General features: G+C 40.1%; 1 protein-coding gene and 1 non-coding gene across 9 annotated transcripts in view; one reads left to right on the top strand and one right to left on the bottom strand.

The window, feature by feature from the left end:
* Positions 1 to 1,515: 1,515 nt before the first annotated feature.
* GRAMD2B (GRAM domain containing 2B) overlaps positions 1,516 to 23,033 on the bottom strand; it is a 110,046-nt gene continuing 88,528 nt past the window's right edge. For 5 of the 8 annotated variants that reach the window (XM_077911464.1, XM_077911468.1, XM_077911466.1 and 2 more), the window contains 9 exons: positions 22,522 to 22,625; positions 17,831 to 17,926; positions 15,487 to 15,558; positions 15,308 to 15,388; positions 12,381 to 12,492; positions 11,641 to 11,763; positions 10,786 to 10,873; positions 9,792 to 9,893; positions 1,516 to 3,128 (listed from right to left, as the gene is read on the bottom strand). In XM_077911464.1, the coding sequence (XP_077767590.1) occupies positions 2,852 to 3,128; positions 9,792 to 9,893; positions 10,786 to 10,873; positions 11,641 to 11,763; positions 12,381 to 12,492; positions 15,308 to 15,388; positions 15,487 to 15,558; positions 17,831 to 17,926; positions 22,522 to 22,625 (1,055 nt within the window). In that variant the 3' untranslated portion in view covers positions 1,516 to 2,851. Of the gene's footprint in view, positions 3,129 to 6,030; positions 6,125 to 9,791; positions 9,894 to 10,785; positions 10,874 to 11,640; positions 11,764 to 12,380; positions 12,493 to 15,307; positions 15,389 to 15,486; positions 15,559 to 17,830; positions 17,927 to 22,521; positions 22,626 to 23,033 lie in introns of all 8 variants that reach the window. The other 3 variants (XM_077911470.1, XM_077911471.1, XM_077911472.1) reach the window with 1 other exon arrangement.
* Positions 19,029 to 19,134, top strand: LOC144322826 (U6 spliceosomal RNA). Its single transcript, XR_013388443.1, has one exon. It is a non-coding gene; the product is annotated as a U6 spliceosomal RNA (small nuclear RNA).

The raw sequence follows: 23,033 nt of genomic DNA, 5'->3' as shown, positions 1-23,033 counted from the left end.
GTTACTGAATATTTAGAATCTCTATTATTTGTCATAATTCTTCAAAGGATATTCTTGCATATATATATATTAGACTTGATCTCTGCTTACTTCTTCGGGATAAAGTCTTAGCAGATTACTACTAATTCATGAAATATCAAACTTTTTATTTATTTTAAAGTGTCCTCTTTAACCTTCATCACCTATGTCACCTATCCTCCCTACCCTCTGGTACCCCAAGTTTGTTCTCTATCGAGTCTTTTGCTTGATTTGCTTTTTTTTCTCTTCGCTCCTTTATTTCTTAAATTCCACATGAGTGATATCACACGGTGTTTGTCCTTCTCTCACTTATTTCACATCACGAATTACTCTCTAGCTCCATCCATGTCATCGCAAATGGCAAGATTTCATTCTTTATGGCTGAATAATATTCCATTGTTACATCATTGTGTGATATCTATCACTTCATCATTCATCTGTCAATGAACACTTAGGTTGCTGCCATAATTTGGCTATTGTAAATAATGCAGTTACAATAGGGATGCATGTATCCCTTTGAATTAGTGTTTTTGTATTTTGGGGGTAAATACCCAGTAACGTGATTCCTGAATCATTAGTTGTGTTTTTAGCTTTTTGAGGGATCTCCATACTGTTTTCCATAGTAGCTGCACCATTTTTTAAAAAAATATTTTATTTATTTATTCATGAGCGACAAAGAGAGAGGCAGAGACCTAGGCAGAGGGAGAAGCAGCCTCCTTGCAGGGACCTGGATATGGGACTCAATCCCAGGACCTGGGGATCACGACCTAAGGTGAAGGCAGATGCTCAACCTGCCATCCCGGTTTACTTTTCCACCAACAGTGCAGGAGGGGTTTTTTTCTCCACATCCTCACCAACACTTGTTTCCAGTGTTTTTGATTTTAGCCATTCTGACAGGTATGAGGCGATAACTCATTGTAGTTTTGATTTGCATTTCCCTGATGAGTGATGCTGAGCATCTTTTCATGTGTCTGTTGGCCATCTGGATGTGTTCTTTGGAGAAAGGTCTGTTCATGTCTTCTGACCATTTAATTATTTGTTTTTTGGGTACATAAGTATTTTTTTTATATTTTAGATACTTTATTGGATGTGTAACTTGCAAAAGCTTCTATTCTGAATGTTGTCTTTTAGTTTTGTTTCCTTCACTGAGAAATTTGAACCTTTTAAAGCTTTTCATATACTGGAAAATTTCACTGTATAGGTGGCTTACCCATTCTGGATTCCCTAAAGGGTTTTGACTATACCCGCGTGGAACTTTTATGATACTGGTATGCCAGACATGAAGACATTTCTAAAAGTAACGAATATGGTCCTTGTTATGAGAACGTACTACTTGCATGACACAGTATGTGCTCTAGAGACACATTTGATCCTCCCAACAACATTTCTATGGGTACTTCTTGTCACATAAATAAAATGGGAGAAAAATAGCCAAAAATCCTCAGGTCATACAGCTCATAAAATGTGGACCCAGGAATAAAGCCTTTGATTTCAGACTTCATTTTTTAAAAAATATTTTATTTTTATTTATTCATGAGAGACAGAGAGAGAGAGAGAGAGAGAGAGAGAAGCAGAGACACAGGCAGAGGGAGAAGCAGGCTCCCGGGGGGTGGAGGGGAGCCCGATGCAGGACTCGATTCCAAGACCCTGGGATTACAGGCAGATGCTTAACCATTGAGCCACCCAGGTGCCCCCAGAATTCATTTTATTTTCCCTGTATCAATACAACCCCAGAATTTAAGTAATTTTTGAGTTTTGAAATGAATACTTGGGAGGAAAGAAGCATAGGTGAGTGAGTTGGAAGTAGTGGGGAGGAGATGAGAAACAGTTAAAAAGGCATGTTGTCTTAGTTAAAAGGGCTTACAAATGGACAAAACACAGTGTTATTAGAAGGGCATTTTAACCAATGAGTATTTATTAAAAGCCAGGGGGTGCACCAGGCACAGTTCATGTCCAGCAGGCTAACAAATATAAATGATGTAACCAATTCATTTATTAGCTTATCTGATTAAACAAAGTACATTTCATAGAAATGATTATAAAATGCATTGCCAATAGAAACAGTATCATTTATATTACAGATTTAAGGTATCTAAATAATTAATAAAAACCAGCCAACCGATATGTTAAATACAAGTTAGCAGACCACCAGTTACTTCTTTAGTCAACAAGAGAGAGAAGCAGGCATTTGTCATGCTAAGAGGCGTTTCAGCATTCCATATGGGCATCCTGTTTCTCAAAACTAAGAGTCCTGTAAACTTAAAAAGTCAGTTTTTCATCCAGTATCAAATCATATTGTACTTTTTGGTTTAAAGAAAGATTAGTTTTGGTTTCAGAGTAAGTTTAATTTAATACTTAAGTTGCATGTGTCACAGATTCTGGATCTGGGGTGGGTGTGATGATCAGTCCAATTTAGTATTAGTTATAGGAACACAACAAAACATAAACAGGGTATTTTTAATCTGCTCTGTGATATTCTTGCCCGTACTCATTTGAGAAGATACATAGGGTGATTTAAAGCACAAGAGAACAGCAGAAGGGGCAGGAAAGAAAAAAAAATGCTGCTGGTGTTGTCAGAGGCAAGTCTGTTTTGGAGAGTCATGGCTAATTCTCGAAAGGACAGTATCCAGTTTTTGGCATGAGATCTATCCCTTAGTTCGAAGATTGGTTCGGGGGTGGGTGTAAAGGAGAGAAAAGTAGCATGGAAAGGACTAAAAATGCATGGAGTGGAGTGTGTTTGCTGACACAGTCATGATGACTGTGGAAACCACAATCATCCGAGAGAGTGTCCACCAGACCCTTCCTGAGACTTCCAGAGATGGGTCTGTTTTCTTCAGGCAGCAGCACTGAAAACCTCCTCAGAGTCAGGGTCAATGTTTATTGCACAGGAACCAGAATTCCTCCCCCTTCCCCCCTTTCCTGAGCTGGAGACCTCCAAGTGCAGACGTGGCTGGGGATGCCCATTGCTCCTCTGGCCAGCAGGGAGCGCGCCACAACAATGTCCAGGGGAGCACCTTCTCTTCAAAGGGAAGCACGAGGTATCATGTTGGTCTGAACCATCCAGTCTGTCAGTCACCATTCTCAAGCAGCTTCTGTAGGTTGTTTTGTATCTTGAAAGAATGAGAGAGAAGTTCCTGTTATTAAATAGAATGGAGTATATCAAGGACCTGTTTGCCATGACCTAGATAATGTTTGACATTTTTTTTTTTTAAGATTTTATTTATTCATGAGAGACACACAGAGAGAGGCAGAGACATAGGCAGAGGGAGAAGCAGGCTCCCTGCAGGGAGTCCAATGTGCGACTCAATCCCAAGAGCCTGGGATCATGACCTGAGCCCAAGGCAAAGGCTCTACCACTGAGCCACCCAGGTTGCCCGAGATTCATCTCTTCTTTGAATAAAAGCTACCCCCCAGGTTTTAAATCAGGCAAATGCTTCTTAGTGGAATCAAACTCTGCTGATAATCCACTTTAAAATGAAAAAAAAAAGGGGGGGGGGGCTAAAAAAGACAGAGTAGCACCAAGATGATAATGTCAGGAGAGACCAAGAGAAATCAGATGGAAGAAAAAGAACAAAAGCCCTGGCAACACCAAGTGTGACCTAAATGCAGAGATAATGGGAAACTGATCCTTACAGAGCCTGTGTGTCATGTGGTGTCTGATTCAAATCATCAATGTTTAACACTCCTACTAGATATTACACATTTCCCAGAAGACTGAATTTCACATGCACAGGGTCCATGACGTATCTTTGGATCTGAAAACTATGATACCGTGTTGGACAATAAAAATGTGCTCAGTAAAAAAAAAAAAAAAAAGAAAAAGAAAAAAAAATGTGCTCAGTAGATGTTTGTTGAGTAAACGAATGTAAAGAATTCTGAGCAAGGAATTTTCAACGAGCAATACTGTGATGAGTGAGGAACTCCATGGAACAAAAGAAAGATTATATATATATGTATTTTTTTTTTTTGACGGTGTGAGCATGAGTTGGGGGAGGGGCAGAGGGAGAGGGAGAGAGAATCTCAAGTAGACTCCCTGCTGAGTATGGAGCCCAATGCAGGGTTTGAACTCACAACTCTGAGATCACTACCTGAGCTTGAAACCAAGGGTTTGATGCTCAACAGACTGAGCCACCCAGGGGCTCCAGACTTTGTAGAAAAAGCCTATGATTTCCCTCAGGCACAGAGGGTTGGCAAAGAGGAAAGGATCTAATATGTGTATGCCAATGAGTAAGGGCCAGGTGGGGCCAGGTAGGGAGAGAGAGATACGGGACTATGTGATCAGGCTCACAGATATTCCCAAAATACTGAGATGTAAGGAAACCAGAGGTAAGGGAATAGACTAGGCCACCTGGCCCCCAGATGTTAGGGAGTATTTTTCTTTGGTGGCTACAGTGTAATCACAGAAAATGACCAGACCACAAAGAAGTAAGTCATTAAGGATGTTATCAAAGATGTATAGAAGCAGAGTGCAACATATAGCTTTTCAGAACTTCAACACAGGCATTTGGGCCCAACTCGACTTTTGACTGCTTCTGCTCAGGGGCTGAGGTTTCTGTTGGTACAGCAGAGCCTCCTCGTCGAGGAGCTGGCCTCCATCGGACACTCAGCCAGGATGTACCAGATGTGGCCAGCTGTCGGCCTGCTGTGGACAGGTTCTCCTGTTTTCTGGCCCTCCTTACAGCATGTGGTACCCTAGGCTAGGCCTGGCGCAAGAGTGGGAAGAAATGCACAAGGGAGTGGTAGGATGGATTCTGTGTGCTTCTGGTCCAAATACCGTTTGCCAGCGTGAACAACCCATTAAATGAACACCACGCCCTTCTCTAGTCTAGCATGGAAGCCAAATGTGTAAGCATTTCATTAAAAGAAAAAAAAATTATCCTCAATTCTCAGCAACTAACATTTTAGAAAAGAAAACACTTCTGGTGGCTACATCAGACCTTCTCTGGGATGATTTTGGATTAAAAAGAGAAAAAAAAAATGTTTCCAAGTTCGTCCACAGATTCAATAGGAATTAGATGTCATGCTTGGGTTTAGAACTGAACTCTGGAGATTCCTTTGCTCTCAATACTCGAGTAGTTGAATTCTAAATTCCAGTTAGTCTAGCAAAACCAACATAATTGGACTCATTTGTAGTTCACGTGTCTTACCAAGTAAGCATAACTGCACTTAGGGAAAGCTACCAAATACTGGGCATTTGTGGTAGCGGTTTGAACTGAACCCTTCACTTTAAACCTTTCCTTAGGGTTTAGGGCTGAACCAAACTGCCAGATGCAGGAGATAGACTACTGAAAGGAGAAGTTAAGAAATGTTAATTTGGTTTAACTCTGGGCTGTTTCTACTGAGCCCACCTTCTTGTTCACCCTCCTACTGACTTCAAAGAATGACGCAGGCTTAAGGACAGACCTGCTCTAAAATTGCCCTACTGGAAGATACTCTTAGAGGGCAAAGGTCCATCACTGGCTTCATTGGCAGGGCCTCAGGAGACAGATGGTGAGGAGCAGCAAACCTAACTTTGGAGTCAGAGCCAGATCTGCCAACTTTGCGTGTCTCCTCAAGAGTGAGTTACTTTGAAACTTTGACTCTTTCTCTGTTGGACAGAAGAGGGACGTCGATCTGGCAGGGCTTATAACTGAGACTGAATACAGTATTTCATGTATGGTAACAATCGGCCCGGATGGAGCCAGGCTCACTCTGTGGTCAGGACACTCCCTGCCGTGTCCCTCCACTGAGTCACTTGCCATGGGGCCCTTGTGGGAGAGAGAAATATTTCTAATTAAGGAGGAAAAGCTAAAGACCCATCCACAAGGAGAATGAGATTGAAGCCCATTTCTTGGTGTGGGGGGAAAAAAACCAAACAAACCTCTTTCACATGTACCATGAAATCCCCTGGCTGGGTTTGGTCACTGAGGCTGCTCCCTTACACCCCAAAAGTGTTTGTGTGTGTAACCCCTGCTCTATGGCAATCCACAGGCACTCTGGCTCCTGCCTCAACACAGGAAATAAATGAGTCACCTTTTCTAATTTGATTATGTTAGCCGTGAGCTCCTGGCAGAGGACTTCCACATTTAATTGTACTTGTGACCCCAGGCCGGATGGTGCTGTCTGTCTGTAGGAACAAAGAGAAAATTTATTGTGGGCAGGGGTGACAAAAGAAGTGGAATGAACATGCTTTACATTTATTTGAACAGAACACTCCGTTAGGGTAGTAGAGAGAGAGAGAGAGAGAGAGAGAGCACGCGCATTTAACTTGCTAGTACCAGAAAGGCTCTGCAGGAATCCCCCCCACCCCTCCAGAATGCATGTATCGCGAAAGCTCGGCAGGAAGCCTCTGAAGCTATTTTTGTTGAAATGTTGGTGTTGTGCCTTGGCTTCCCCATAAAAATCAGGCAATTCTGCTCCAGCACATGGCTTCTTAGACCTCTTGGTAACCTCTGACACCCGCCCTATCTTCACCACAGCAGAAATCTACAACAATTGGTGCTCTTTTCAGCCACAGACTTTTTTATGGGAGGAGGGGCCATTTACACATAGGAACTTTTCAGAATGTGTAGGAAGGTCTTTTTAATTTTTTTAAAGATTTTATTTATTTACTCATGAGAGACACAGAGAGAGAGAGAGGCAGAGACACAGACAGAGGGAGAAGCAGGCTCCCCGCAGGGAGCCTGACGTAGGACTCGATCCCAGGACCCCAGGATTAGGTCCTGGGATGAAGGCAGACCCTCAACCACTGAGCACCCCAGGCGTTCCAAGAATGTGTAGGAAGGTCTTTAATGAAATTGTTCCTGAAGTGTGAGACTTTTGTAGTTCTTTTTTTTGAGACTTGCTATGCCCATGTAACTGTTCTTATAAGCTAACAGATGTATTCAGTGTTTACCATTTGAACTATTTCTGACATGGGCTCTTCCCCCAGGGCCCACTGGGGTCCTACGCCAGCTAAAACTAGGAAACTCAGAGCTGTCGGTACATTTTCCTGGAGGAGTGGTCTAAAGCTGTTTATCAGATTTTCATGTTAAGGTTAAGAACTGTGGTCTGTGTCCCCTTTCCGTATTTCTTGGTTGTAATTTATTTTTAGCTATTAGGTTTTTTTTTTTTTTTCCTTTTAAGGATTTTATTTATTTATTCATGAGAGACACAAAGAAAAGGCAGAGACACAGGCAGAGGGAGAAGCAGGCTCCTTGCATGTGTGACTCGATCCTGGAATTTTGGGATTATGACCTGAGCTGAAAGCAGATGCTCAACTGCTGAGCCACCCAGGCATCCCAGCACTAGGTTTTTATTTATTTTAAAATGTCATTTATTGGGACACCTGGGTGGTTCAGCAGTTGAGCATCTGCCTTCTGCTCAGAATGTGATCCCGGGATCAAGTTCCACATCAGGCTCCTTGCAGGAAGCCTGCTTCTCCCTCTGCCTGTGCCTCTCATGAATAAATAAATGACATTTTATTTTTTTTTTAAAGATTTTATTTGAGAGAGAGAGAGAGCATACGAGCAGGGGGAAGGGCAGAGGGAATCTCATGCTGACTCCCTGCTGAGGGAGGAGTCCAACCTGGGGCTCAATCTCACCACCCTGAGATCATGACCTGAGCCGAAGACAAGAGTGGGATGCTTAACCGACTGAGCTACCCAGGCACCCCAGCCATTTGGTTTTTATATGGCAATAATGGGTCTGATTATTTTACACAGGTACTTGGTAAATGACTGATGATCGACTAAACATTAAAAAAGCAATCAGATGTTTTTCTGTTTACTACTACTAAACACAAATGGTTCTTTCTTTATCCCTGAGCCATACTATCAAAATCTTAAGATTCCAAACAGGAAACTGAATTGGAATCTTTGAGTATTTAGAGGAGGGAACTGAGACCCACAGAACTGAAGGATCAACATGAAATTCTGACAGTGTATAGGCTACAGATGTACCAACAAAGCAGGTAAAAGGAATGAACTGTGACAACTAACCAATCCAGTTACAAGTGTGGGTCTACCTACTGGGCAGTTTTGGCTGGATCACTTTGGAGGAAGAAAGATAGGAAAAGAAGCTTAGGTCCTATGAAAGTTCCTTATGAACATCTTCTTCCCATCAGTCATAAATAATCTTGATTTCTGGTACTTGTTCCTGGGTTGATTATTTAAATAGTAGAATGAATATTCCTTTTGTGCTTGTTAGCAGAGTTTCCGCTTTATCTCCAAGTTAACAAAATGATAATAGGAGGTTCATTTCCTAAAAAATTATGAGGTATATTTAAAAAAAAAATCAACCTTGTACATGATAGTGAACTAGGAGGGAATGTTAGATTAGTGTAGACTAAGTATGTTAACATTTTGAACAAGATGGGAGAGAGGAAATAAGGGCAGAGTATAAATCTATTCCAGGCCATTCTTTATGCTTTTGTATAAATGGCTCAAAGGTATATATATATGGTTCAAAAAAACCCTAAATGCCAATAGACATGTAAGCCACAGAACAAGACTTTAAGGTAGTTATTTGAGCATAAAGAGGCCACAGAATGGCATAGTATAATCGTTCTCCAAGTTTAGACCCAGGCTGGCACCATCAACATCATCTGGTAATTTGACAGAAATGCAAATTCTCAGGCCCTCAGATCGAGTACATCAGAAACTCTGGGGATGAGCCCTGCAGTCTGTTTTCATAAGCCATCCAGATGATTCTGAAGCACACTCTAGCCTGATGCAGTTGCTAAGCTGTACATCACAACCAAGCCATTGATAGACTAGAAAGCCTATCCTTGTAGTCATACAGACTTGCATCTGTGTCCTGATTTTATTACAAACTGTAAGACCTTAAATTATTTCTCTAGGTCTCAGTTTCCTCATCTATAAAATGGGAATAAAAGTTATCTTAAAGGGTTATGGTGAACATAAAATGAGAGAAAATTGCATTTGTGCATGTATATATCTATTCTAATGGAGTCTCTAGCATGTGGTACAAACTCTGTAAATGAGTATCTCTACTTTTAAAACTTGGTTAGGCACATGGCTGGCTCAGTCAGAAGACCATTCAACTCTTGATCTCTGGGTCATGAGTTTGAGGCCCACAATGGGTGAAGAGATTATTTAAATAAATAAATGAAAAAAAAATCCACAACCCAAAAGTTTAAAGAAAAAGAACTTGGGTTAAAAGTATGCTTTCTAACATGGATTAATTTATTTTACTTTTTAGGTAATTCATCAAAATCCTCATGTATATGGATTTAAAGAAAAGAGCTTTGTGTGTGAATAGGTTTAATTATGTCAGGAATGTTAAACATGACTGTGATGGAAAAACCTTCACAGATGCATTCAGCTATTACTAGTTACAGAGATCTTCAAAGTGGTCAAGAGTTTCATAAATTAAAAAAAAAGAGTTTCATAAATATATGAATTAATATAAAGAGTTAATACACGCTAAATAAGCTGAGTTACTTGAATTGCTTCTTTGCTATTCATGTCTTCACCCACTGCCATTTTACTAAGATAAACTGGTATATTTTAATAAATGGGCCAAGGTCACAACTGAGTCTTAGGATAATAGAAACGATAATGTATGCTTGTTTCTTGATAAACTAGCAACACTTTAGCAACTCAAGAACTGTTCAGTCAGGGCATTCATTTCTAGGACTCTCCCACCTGCCCCACTACTTCCAACAAAGACCCTTAACCAAACGTCTCATACAGAATGTAACCTCAATTTATGTTTGCTAAGAAGGATGGTAAGCACCAAACATTATACTAGTCTCAGTAGCAAGCAGATGGCACTGCAGGGAATCGTCTTACTCGTGATGAGTGTCCACAATGGAGGTTAGTGACCCCAGCCTCTCTTCCAGAGTATTAATTCTGTATCTCATGTAGAAGGTGGAGATGATTAGTGCGCAGACCCTGGAAAGGGATGAAAGGGAGATTTTCAATAGGTTGATGAACTCACATTCATAAAACAACCAACTGAGAGCCAGTGTTGTACACCGAAGGCAACATATTCCCCAAAATTAACTTGCCAAAGAGACTAGAGAAAGGTCTTTTCTCAATGGGCTGATGCTTGTCACAAAACTTGAGAGCTAGAACAGGATTTAAAATCTGGCCCAGGTTCCTCAACTTACAAACAATGGCCATCCTTCTAGGGTCTCTCAAGGCCATGCTCACAGGGGATTGCCAGCCTCTGCTCCTTTTCCCAGTGGTGCTATGTCCTGTACTAGGAGGGCCTAGCCAGTGAGTGCCCAGTCTTGTTTTCTGGTGACTCACAAATTCCCTTCTTTATCTGGAAACCAAACTGGGCACATCCTCCTGGGTTGTAAGGAACAGCCTAGAACTGGGTCAGCCTATTTTCAGAAAAACAACTGGTTCAGGAATGGAATCTGAGGGGGAATTTTTTTAAAGTCTTTGCCTGAGTTTTCAGTAGAGGGGATGAAGATATTTTAAAGTTGTTTTGGCCTCTGTCCAGAGGACACGGGATAGATGAGAAAATAAACAGTAAAAGGCCAAAGATGCTTCAGCATTCACAGAACAGTTTTCTTATTAATAGTATCCACTCAGAAGTTAGTCCTTTGCTGGAATTGGTACACTGTGGTCTTCCTCCCTTCTATTTATTTAAGTAAGGGGATGTGACCTAAGTATAAGGGAAAAAAATGTTGGACTAGGAGACAAAAACTGTCAAAGGGAAGATTTTGGTCACATTAGAGATAACTGAGATTTACAATGATTCTTGGAAGCGTGAGATTTTTCTTTTAGAGAACTGAACCATTTTAAGTCACTCATAGTAAATACATCTACTTACACAATTGCGTAAAATATAAGAATATGGTGCAGAGTTGTACGTGTCTGAGACTTGACTTTGTGTAAGACTCCAATGGTTTCTGACTGACCTGTTGGGGGAGGAAAAGAGGAACAGGTTTAAAACTACCACACACCTCCCTTATCCAGTAAAGTCCCTATGGGGAAGAGGTACTTGCAAGAGAAAACATTCACTAAAGCCTTCCACGTTAACCAGTACTTGTAATTCCTTCCAACATGTTACATATTTACGGAGAGCATCATCTGTGTCAAGCATTGCACTAGAGTGAATCGTGTACAAAACTCTCATACCAGTATAATTGGTAAACAGTTATTAGAATTAGTAAATAAACAATTCAGTAATTTGAGTTTTATCATCAATTTTTGAATAACAATCTCAAAGTTTTCAAAATAATGGACTTCCAGGAAGGCTATTCACCTTTATATCCCTGATAATAAAGCAGAGAATTGGATACTGTTTGTTGAATGAATACATGAATTAATATGCAAAGAAAAAAGACCTACAGTAGGAAAGGAGGGGAGGGATATGAAAGGCAGTCATAAAGTGAAATATGAGGAGCTTTTATTTATTTTTTTTGAGATTTAATTTCTTTAGAGAGTGAGAGAGAGCACTCATGAGCAGAGAAAGAGGGAGAGAGAGACTCCCAAGTAGACTCTACACCGAGCATGGACCTTGACATGGGGAATGATCCCAGGACCCTGAAATCGTGACATGAGCCAAAACCAAGAGTAGGATGCTCAACCAACTGAGCTGCCCAGGTTCCCCTGAAATAGGCCCTTTAAAAGTTACAAGCAGATGTCTGCCACTGTCCCCTATCCAAGACCTTCTGTTCCTTACCATGTACAGGGAGACTCTTGGCTTTTCCTTCAGGCACTCTATTCACATGGGCATCTGCCCGAGCTGGTTTTGTTTCTCCCTTGGAGACATTCAGAACTGTCTGGGATTCCGTCACATGGAAATCTATCAAGCCAAAAATGGGGCTGGCTAAGTTTCTTCCCAATGCATTTAGAAACACAGGATCAACCACAAAGCAAATCAATCTCACAACATGCATAAAGGCTGAGACTATAAATACATCTTCTCACAAGTTGGTTCCCTGGATAGGTATTGAAATTCAAAGCTTAGGCAAGTAACATAATGATATAAAGACAGTCTGTTCTTAGCCCACTGACTCATGGGGCCATTCAGCTATAACAGTGAATAATATGATTGAAGGAAGAGGTAAAAAGAAAAAACATTTTGTGTTTTTTTCTCTTTCAACCACCCTAATATTGTGTCAATTTAAGAGACACATATTGAATGTGTGTAAAGAGAAATGGATATTTACCATGTAAACAATTCCTTTTACCTAAACTTTCAAGCCATCCTTTCTCCAGAGTCCCTTCTCAATTATTAATTGATAATTAGTCCCTTCTTAATGAGTTGACAAGGTGGTTTTGTTGGGTTTTGTTTTTGTTTGACAGGGGTGAGATGAGGATGTTTTGTGGAACATTCTATTTTATTTTATTTTATTTTATTTTTTTTTTTTTATTTTTTTTGGAACATTCTATTTTAGTTGACAAAGAAATGTCTCAGACCTCGGGAGTTCTCAGATTCAGGAGTCTGAGAGCCAGAACTGCTGTATCCTTCCATCTCTTGCCGCCTTTGTCGAACCACTCCATCCAGATCTGAGAATTCATCGTTGAAATCCTGAAAGGAAACAATGAAGTGTACAGAGTTAAATTCCCCTCATTGAACAGACAGGACTCTGTAACTGCCAGCCCTTTCACTTGGGCCTGACCTATAAAATACTGAAAAAGAAGGGAAGATTACTCCATACCACTGGGATTTCCTCAACAGATCAGGGTATCTGGTGACCGAAACGGATTTTTCTGGGCGGTTAGAATTCTGTCAACAGTGGCCAACTTGTTGGAAACAACAAATAACTAGAAAAAAAGTTGAACTGCTGATGATTGCAAACCTTCCAGGGTAGAACTGGAGAAATCTCATTAGCACTTTGTAATGAGAAAAAGTGATTGACACAGAAACCTATATGAGAACAAACAGATGCACAGGTATTTTCTACATGCAAAGGTATTCTTTAGATCCGAGTTTTAAAAAAGGTGTTGGAAGTGAAAGGAAAAATGGGTTTAACAAATGAGACACTGAAAGGAAAGTTTTAGCTTCCCCAAACCCCAACCAAATTAAGAGTCTGTACTATCACTTTTGAATTAGAGACAGAGGGTAGAGGGGTGAGCAGTAGGGAAAAAGCAGGGCTCTTTTACTTTATATCCTACTTGTTTCCCCCAAATGCTTAAGAACTGATGGGACTACTGGTGTCATTAAAGTGTCTCTGGGGAAAGTTCCAAGTAGGCTGAGATTTTCAGTTAAGTTAGCTGCCAAATGAAGAGACTCCTCGTGTAAGGAAATGACCCACCCTTTGGCTTAAACTAGCTATCTTTTGATCATTTCAACAACTCATTTCAATTTCATGCAGGAATTTATAGGGGATAGAAAGTTGAAGAATTCAAGTCTCCTCAATATCATAATTATTGACTGAAGACCTATCATGTATCAGGCAGTTTGCAGAAGCTCCTTGACAACTGCACTTAATCTTCATGTCCACATCATGGGGTTGGCATTTTGCTGGATGAAGAAACTGAGTCACAGCAGGTAAAGAGCTTGTCTGATACCATAACTCAGCTGGGTGGAACCCAGATTTGAAACTCAGTTTGTTGGATTCTAAATCCTATGTGTTGTCTTTTATTTTGTATGACTTCCCATTACTTTTTTGTCCCCCAAGTTATTTTTTTAATTGAGATAAAAGTCATGTAATGTAAGTCATCATTTAAAGCATGCAATTTAGTGGTTTTTAAAATAATCACAATTTTCATGCAGCCATCACCACTGTCTTTTTCAGAACATTTCCACTACCTTCAAAGTGAAACCCTTTACCTGTTAGCAGTTACTCCTAATTTCTCCCTCCCCCATCCCTTGGCAACCACTAATTTTCTGTCTCTATTGATTTATCTCAGACTTTTCATATAAATGGAATTGTACCATATGTGGCCTTTTGTGTCTAGCTTCTTTTGCTTAGCATCAGGTTTCCAAGGTTTGTCCATGTTGCGTGTGTCAGTATTCCTTCCTTTATATGGTCAAATAATATTCTATTTTATGGACATATCACATTTTATTTACCCATTCTGCAAATGATGGACATTAGGATTGTTTCTACCTTTTTTTTTTTTTTTTTTTTTTTTTTTGGCTATTATGAACAGTGCAGTTGTGAACATTTTTTTTTTTTTTTTGTAAGATTTTACCCATTCACCTAAGAGACAGAAAGTATACAGAAACAGAGGGTGGGGATCCCTGGGTGGCGCAGCGGTTTGGCGCCTGCCTTTGGCCCAGGGCGCGATCCTGGAGACCCAGGATCGAATCCCACGTCGGCCTCGCGGTGCATGGAGCCTGCTTCTCCCTCTGCCTGTGTCTCTGCCTCTCTCTCTCTCTCTCTCTCCCTCTGTGACTATCATAAATAAATAAAAATTAAAAAAAAAAAAAAAAAGAAACAGAGGGTGAAGCAGACTCCCCACTGAGCAGGGAGCCTGATATGGGGCTCGATCAGGACCCGGAGATCATAACCTGAGCTGAAGGCAGACACTTAAACCAACTAAGCCACCTAGGTGTGCCTGCTGTGAACATTCCTGTAAAACTTTTATATGTTTTCAATTCCTGTATTTTTTAACAGCTCTCAAAACAGATCTGCAGATGTTTAAAGCATGGGCTCTTACTACTGTACCCAGGGTATCCCAACATTTAACAGTAATCAATTTGGAATAATCACCTGAATAAATATGGCTAGGAGTTTCGGGATGACATTATACCATCATAGGTATAAATCTTGTACAAATAGGGGGAACTACTTTCCACTGGAGATTTACTATACAGTCAACAAAGTCTAAAGAAAAAAAAAATCTCTTTCACTTAGTCACTATAGAGTTCTTTTACAATTATTTCTGGATATTTCTCATGTTTTCTACTAAGCTATAAAGTCTTAGAAGCCAAGAACTAGTTTTGATTTTTCTTAGTGTCCTTGTAGCATACACTAGCACAGTGCCTGGAACACAGCAATTCGTGGGGATGAATCATGCTGCTACCTTAAGAGACTGGTGAATTTCTCTAAAATAACACTGACAAGGAAAGACAGCAAAGTTTTACGAACACCTCCACTGACCACTCACTTGACCAGACAGCCCACTATCACGTTCCTTTTGCAGGACAACTTTTCAATTACTTTATTTATTTTATTTATTTATTTTTTCTTTTCAACTACTTGAAAACAGTTTATGGCCTCCTCTCTCCCCCCGTTTCCCACCCTATTCTTCAGCACAGAAATGCCCTGGGTCTTCATTTTACCTCAGATATTAAGGTCCTACTCTGTCTCTCCCCCAGTCATGGTATAAGATAAGTATGATTGTGGGACACATTTCATTTCTGTTGCATTTAGATAGTTACATAGGCAGCTCACCAGAGGCAGAGAGGAAGGGCGGTCGGCCCGGAAACTGTTTTCCAGAGAAGATGGGTTGGGACTGTTCCCGACGCTCATATTCTGAAATTATTGAAACAAAATGAAAACCCAAATCAACTACAAAACCACAGGAAATACAGAGAGGAGACAGCAAAGGAGCCGAGGGAGGTTGTACTCACTTCTAAGTGTCCACACACAGATTTTAGTAGCTTGTAAGTAGAATCTCTGGAGAGTAAGGAGACAAATATGTACTGAAAAACAAAACAGTAATTATTAACAGATACTACCTGAAAAGAAGTGAGAGTGCAAAATTTATAAATATATTTATACATTTAAATATATATCTTATATATAAATAGTATATGTAGAATATAAACAATAGTTATTATATATTATATATATAGATATATTAAGCATATATAATATAATCTTATATATGTGTATTTTTTTCTTTTCCTTTTCAAATGATGGAGACTATCTTCTGGTCTACAGTCTCATTCACTCACACATTTTTAAATTTCATTTCTGGAATAAACCAAACCTATTCCCCCACAACAGCAACAAAACCCTCAGACCCCATTTAAGTAATAAAGCAACAGAGAGCAACATGAAGGCTTCAATATGCTAACACTGATGCTCCAAACAAACAAGCACAGGCAGGAAAGGACCTAGACACTAAAAAAAAAAAAAAAAAAAAAAAAAAAAGGCTAGTGATATTTGCTAGAACCTCTTTAAAGCTTATTCCCTACCACCACCACCACCCTCTTTCTTTCAAGGTATTTAACAATTCCCAAGGGTCCTCTTTCTCTGTTCTGACCTAGATTTCCACTAAACATTTCCCAGAGGCTCTCACAGGCTTGTTCTGTTTCAAGCTACTTCCAAACCGTCCCTTGTACAAATATGGAGATTTTCTAGTGAATGCAAATACATAAGCGATGGGAAAGAAGTGAAATCAGACTCGGCAAGTACTTTGGAGACAAATGACAAGGAAAAATAATTTTACCATGAACAGTATATGAAGAAAATATTAGAACTCACTCTTTCTGATCTATTTGATCTATTTGATCTTTTCAGATCCCTTTCCAGAAGTTTGTGATTATCCCTTTCACTCATCAACAAGAGCACTTGATCACTTGATATGCTTTCCTAGCAAGTACGTATTCCAAAGTAGTTAACATTGTGGGTGCTGCCATTAGACCTAGTTGCAAAGTCTGACTCTGATACTTAGAAGTGGGTGACAATGGGCAAACTATTCAACCACTCTTGGCTTCAGTTTACTTTCGATTTTCCTTTTTTTTTTTTTTTTAGGATTTTTTTTATTGACAGAGAGAGAGAGAGAGAGAGAGGTAGGAGGGGTAGGGAGAGAGAGAATCTCAAGCAGACTCCCTGCTGATGTGGGGCTCAATCCCATGATCCTGAGATCATGACCTGAGCCAAAACCAAGAGTTGGATGCTCAATTAACTGAAGTGTCCCAGGTGCCCCTTGGTTTTCTTAACACTTACCCCTCCTAGATGGCAGTGTTGAATCAACATGAAAATAGAAGGAAAGTATTTAGCATATGCCTGGTGAAAAGTACTTGATGCTTGTTAGCCATTAGTATTAAAAAAAATTTTTTTTTTCAAAATATTAACCTATTTCCTACCTCATCAGAATAGCCTCTTTTATCTTTCCTCCACCTTCCTTTCTACTTCAATTTATTCAGTATGGTTAGAAATGGACAGCAGCTTTTATGCTTTCATAGAAATAGTAGGCAAAATATTAAAAAATTTCAAGTGAAAAATGCGTTAAGAACCAACTACTCCATTCCTTCTTTCTGGCCAAATTGAAATAAACACCACTCTCAATGCAAATATTTCTGGTTGCACATGTTTGTGGCAGCCCAACAATCTGGAGCAGCTCTAGAATTTCTATATGGAAGAAAAGTACTTAAAGCAACCTGGAAGCCAAGAAACTAGTCCTAAAGCTGAACGTGCATGGCAAGCATGTGTGTATTATATATTTGGGGATGGCTCTGGAGAGGGACCAAGGAAGGTTCTGTGGAGGGTGGCTACCCCACCCCAGAGACTCTTCAGTATCCCCCAGCCTCACCAATGTGATGGTGGTGGTGGCTGTTTGAAATATTAAAACGGAATATATTCATCAATTTAGCCTGTTCTAAGAGATGTTAGGGAAAGGGAAGCTGGGAAAGAATTTTGTTTTTTAAAGATTTTATTTATTCATGAGAGACACACACAGATAGAGAGAGAGAGAGAGAGAGAGAGAGAGCAGAGAGAGAAGCAGGCTCCACGCAGGGAGCCCGACATGGGACTCGATCCCGGGACTCAAGGATCATGCCCTGGGCCGAAGGCAGGCGCTAAACCACTGAGCCCCCCAGGGATCCCCAGAATTTTATTTTTTTGACCTCAGTCAAGCAAGTATAATTAAGTCAGCAGGAAATTCAAAACTGTCAACAATTATAATGAGGGGAAAACAAGATACAAACAGGACAAAGCTAAGGTGCCCTCGCTGTGAGGTGTACTTACCCGGTCTGTGACTGTTGCTATAATCAGGGCATTTGGCACCAGAAGGGCAGTTTTGGTTTTCTTTATTAGGGTGACTGAGAAGACTGGAATAGAGATCTGAAACAGAATCAGTTAATACTGGTTCAGGCTTTGCTGAACAGGACTTCAAATCTTCATGTTGAAGGAAAAAAAATTTTAAATGGTTTAACTGAGAAAAATCAACCCCCATCCCCCTTCCCCCCCAGTAAGCTTTCCAGCCTCCAAGAAGAAAAGTGAGCATCTTCTCAAAGTTCTGTTTACGAAGCCAGAGGGTAAATTTACATCATCAATCCTACTCAAGGGCTTGGTGAGAAACTCTTATCTTGAGACAAGGGAATGAATCCAAAATATAGAGCCATCTTAAAGACAGGCCCAAGGCTCTAAAGAAGTTATGTGCTTGTGGTCATCCATTTAGGGCTAATCTCTGCATACCCTGCTCTTCTTCTATAACCTTAGGCACATGCGGGCAAGGAAAACGTTGAATAGCACTGATGTAGTGAAACCACTACTGGACAAAAGTCTGGGACCTGAATTCTCAGTTCTGTTACTATTCTGAAACTCAATAAAGGACACCTCATTTAAAATGGACTCTGGACACTGGGTAGTATAGGCAAACTGAATTTAAATAAAAACAAATAATTAAAAAAAATTAAAATGGGAGTCTGGAGGCCAGAAGGGGGCGCTCTCATGCACTACTCTGGTCCTCGGTTGCAGACTGCAAAAGGAAGAGAAGCCCACTTTACTGCCCAACCCAGCTGGAGGAGGGCAGGATTTCTCAGCAGCAAGCTCAGCCAATGAGAACGCTTGAATGCTACCTTCTCTTCAATGGACTTTTGTCCCAAGCAACCTCTCCCAACTTCCTCCCTTTCTCTGTAATTCAACATTTTTCTCCCTTGATCTCCAGACTTGCCTATGCTCTGCCATAGCTTGCATGGCTCAAATTGCAATTTCTCTGCTATCCCTGAATAAACCCATTTTGCTGATAAAACAATGGGCTGTTTTACTTTTTAAGGCCCACTCTATCTGCGTGACCCACTCAACCTTACAAGCTGCCTTTTATAAGCCTCAGTTTCTAGATGTGTAAAGTGTAGATACTCTTATCTGCTTCCCAGGATTTTCTGTGGATTAAGTGAGATAATATTTGGAAAATGCCTAGCACTCATTAAGAAAGTGATTTATTGTGTTCACTTTGGCAGCACATATACTAAAACTGGAATGATACAGAGAAGATTAGCATGTCCCCTACACAAGGATAAGTGCAAATTCATCAAGTGTTCCATATTAAAAAAAATTGTTTCCTCATCCATCTCATAAAAAGAGGATAGGTGAAATAAAAGAACTCTAACTTTTCTGATCCAAACAATAGAGAATTACAGCAAATGAGAATGTCACTTAATTAGGACAGCCCTATGAAGTACATATTCTAAGAGATTAGGACATTTGTTTAGAGAGGTATGTGACTTGTCAAAGGTTACAATGATGAAATTTGAACCAATCTAATCCAAAATATGGATTCTTTTTCATACAATGTACTAAAAGCATGTACCAGATACCATGAAGAATAGATGTTCCAATACTTTTAATGTTATATCCCTCTAACCCTCCTTGGTTTCAAAGAGAAATGGATGGTATCACTTTGATCCTGGAAAACAGAGTCACACACATCCGTGGTAAAGCAACCTGACTCCCTCCACAGGTACACACACTCACTTGAACATCTATTTTGTAAAAATGCTTCACATATTCTAAAAGAGAGCAACAAGGTTAGTGGGGAAGAGGAGGGGCTTAGGTTAGTACTGCCAGCTTGGGGGAAGAAAGATGAGCTTTTAATTCTGAATACTTGCATTCCCATATATAGGTTTATGAGATGGGTATGTTCTACTGCCCCTCAAAGTTCCAGAATGGAAGACTATGTAAGAACGAGGGGCTAATCTTTTTTTTTTTTTTTTAAGATTTTTAATTTAGTAATTAAATAAATAATAAATGTCATGAGAGACAGAGAGAGGCAGAGACACAGGCAGAGGGAGAAGCAGGCTCTCTGCAAGAAGCCTGATGCGGGACTCGATCCTGGACCCCAGGATCAGGCCCTGAGCCAAAGGCAGATGCTCAATTGCTGAGCCACCCACGTGTCCTGAACAAGGAGCTAATCTTTTTTTTTTAAAAGATTTTATTTATCCATGAGAGACACACCGAGAGAGACAGAGACATAGGCAGAGGGAGAAGCAGGCTCCCTGCAGGGAGCCCAATGTGGGACTGGATCCCAGGACCCCAGGATCACGCCCTGGGCCAAAGGCAGCTGCTCACTGAGCCCCTGGGGCTAATCTTAATGAGACATTTCCTAAAACCTATTTTGCCAATGAACTCTACTGCATAAATCCTGAAGTGTAGGAGATAACTCAGAAGTTACAAGCTGGGATAACTTTGGGAAAGAAAATTAAGGTCTACAAAGATGGATGAAGATATAAAAATGAATCTAATTTTGTTTCAGAGCAGCAACACAAACACAGAGACTAGGTGCTATAAATTTGTTATTTTTTTTTCATAATCTAAGGCATAGAACACTCTTAAGGAATTTTCAATCAACTACTTCCTAAGTATAAAATGACAAACAGATCACATGTGAAAATAGCATAAATCATTTTTCAGTTTGAGACTAAATGGAATCTCATGCACACATTTAATTTGACTAGCATCTGAAAATGCTGTTGACCAAAAGGTCTTGATTACATTAAGGCTGCGCTTCATATTTTTTTGAGGGTACGGTGTTTAGAAAATTTCCCTTCCTAGAGTGAATTGTTTGATTGCCTTTAGTTCATACTGGATGTTGTTGGATCCAGTTCTGTTGGCAGTACAGCAATTCTGGCACAGATCTGAAGCTCCAATCTCCTTGGCACCATCCTCAGAAGGGAAGAAGTGTATAAGTCACTACCGTGGTTCTTATGTTCCCACCCCCTGATAGTTTTGAATCTCTTGTCTCTAAGATTAGCTATAGCACATGCAAAAGCAACTCCGCCATGTTGCGTCTTTGAAAAACCAGTGTGTTATACCACTCCTTTTTCCTTTTTTTGTGCGGTCAGGTCTCTCTTAGGTAGATGTTAGACTTTAAAACCATCGCTAGGATCATACTGGCTTCAAACTGCACTTACTGAGTTTAAGACTTCCTCCATCCATTAACAAAGGCTCATTCTTTGTTCACTAATATCTCCAACCCTGCTGCTTTGGTCAGAGGCATTGGCTCGTCTAAATTCTTGAGAATTATCTTATCACACTGAATTGGAGATCCCTGCTACCCAATCCCTTCCCCACTCTGAACAAGTCCTTTTAATTGATAAATCTAGAAATATGGTGGAATACTGCTTAATGTTGCTTTTCGTTGTACTGATTCAGGTAATACTGTTTATCAAAATATGTTTGTCTAACCACAACTCTACCTAAATTACAGAACATTAAAATAACATGTCTGACCTACAGAACAGTGTGCTAGCCTGCTGACCTGACACCAACAACATCAAGAATTTCCATTGTCTTTGTTACACAGTCATTATCTAAGAGATTGCCAGGGGCTTTAGGGAGAATATTTAAATAAAACCTATCTACCACTCAAAACAAAAGCTTTTCAGCCAGTGACTTCATGAATATAGAAGCTGCTTATTCATAATCATGAGTCAGAAGGTCACGCAAACCTAAGAAGGAGTTTCTCGGACTCCTTATTCTAGTGGCCTGAGTGAACTGTGGTGTGACATTTGCAGGTCAAAAGGTAAGAATGTCAGTGGGATGGAATTATCTTTTTCCTTCTTATGACACAGTCCCAAGGTCCTTTCTTTAGAAGGCAGCGGCTTGGGAAAACTGCCAATTCCTTCAGGCAGTCCTCTTTAATAGCACAGGTGTCTTGGGCCTGTGGTCCCTCGAATCTGTTTCATGAGAATGAAAAGTTGTCAACTGTTGTCCACTGGGGAATGTGGATGTGTGACTCAGGCCTTAAATTTTACAATTCCTGCTCATTTGGTGCTGGCGATGGTACAAAGTGAGTTCTAATAACTGACTTATTTGTTTCTATGTGTCTCTGAGGTAACTGATAGGAACACAGTGTCAACATCTATATTTATTCAGAAAATGGTCTTGGGTTTAATATATTTCTTTTTTTTTTAAGGTCTTATTTATTTATTCATGATAGACATAGAGAGAGAGAGATAGAGAGAGAGAGAGGCAGAGACACAGGCAGAGGGAGAAGCAGGCTCCATGCCAGGAGCCCGACGTGGGACTCGATCCCGGGACTCCAGGATCACGCCCTGGGCCAAAGGCAGGCGCCAAACCGCTGAACCACCCAGGGATCCCTAATATATTTCTTTGAAACAAACTATGGCACACTCCCTGAATGGGAGGCTTTGAAAGTTCTCTGGTGACATCTGGGTAGATAGAAAGGGTTTAGCATAGGGTTGTGGGAGAGATCTACGTATATAAGGAAATAAACTGAGAGTGGTCTTTAGGGAAAAAGGGAAGTTAATGTCATTGAGAGGCATTTAGGACCTGTAGTAATTAGAACTATGACAAAGGAAATAAAGATATAAAGGTATAATAACAGTGAATATTTATAAACATTGCTATGCTTAAAACTATTGATATTCACAATATAGAATAAAGTGAATAGGTTGCTTTTAAAAAATTATACTAACCTTAGTATCTTTTCCAAAGACCTTGGAATGAAAACAAATCCAGTTTTCTGATACAAAGAGCTTCCCCTGGTATAGTATCTCTTTCTGTAGAGCACAGGTAAAACCTGGGAAAATAAATACAGGTTTAAGAGCACTTAAAATTTCCATATAAGGGGCATCTGGGGGGTTTGGTCGGTTAAGTGTCCACCTTCAGCTCAGGTCATGATCCTGGGGTCCTGGGATTGAGTCCTAAGTGGGGCTCTCTGTGCAGTGGGGAGTCTGCTTCTCCTTCTCCCTCTGCCCGTCCCCCTGCTCATGCTCTCTCTCTCTCAAATAAATAAATTAAATATTTTTAAAAATTTCCATATGAAACAAAAATTATATGTTTGTTCCTCAGGACTGGCAGAGATAATATACTCAAAAGATCTTTTATGTCTTTATCAGTCATCTTTAGTGAGTAAAGCTATGGGGATGAGAGTTTGTTTTTTAATTCAAAGTCTTATATGCTTCAGTATAAAATGGCAAGTCTATCA

Source organism: Canis aureus, chromosome 10 (assembly GCF_053574225.1).
Source record: "Canis aureus isolate CA01 chromosome 10, VMU_Caureus_v.1.0, whole genome shotgun sequence".
NCBI classification, from domain to species: Eukaryota; Metazoa; Chordata; class Mammalia; order Carnivora; family Canidae; genus Canis; species Canis aureus.
The sequence above is the reverse complement of the archived record's forward strand: the minus strand, read 5'-3'. Positions and strand labels throughout refer to the sequence as shown.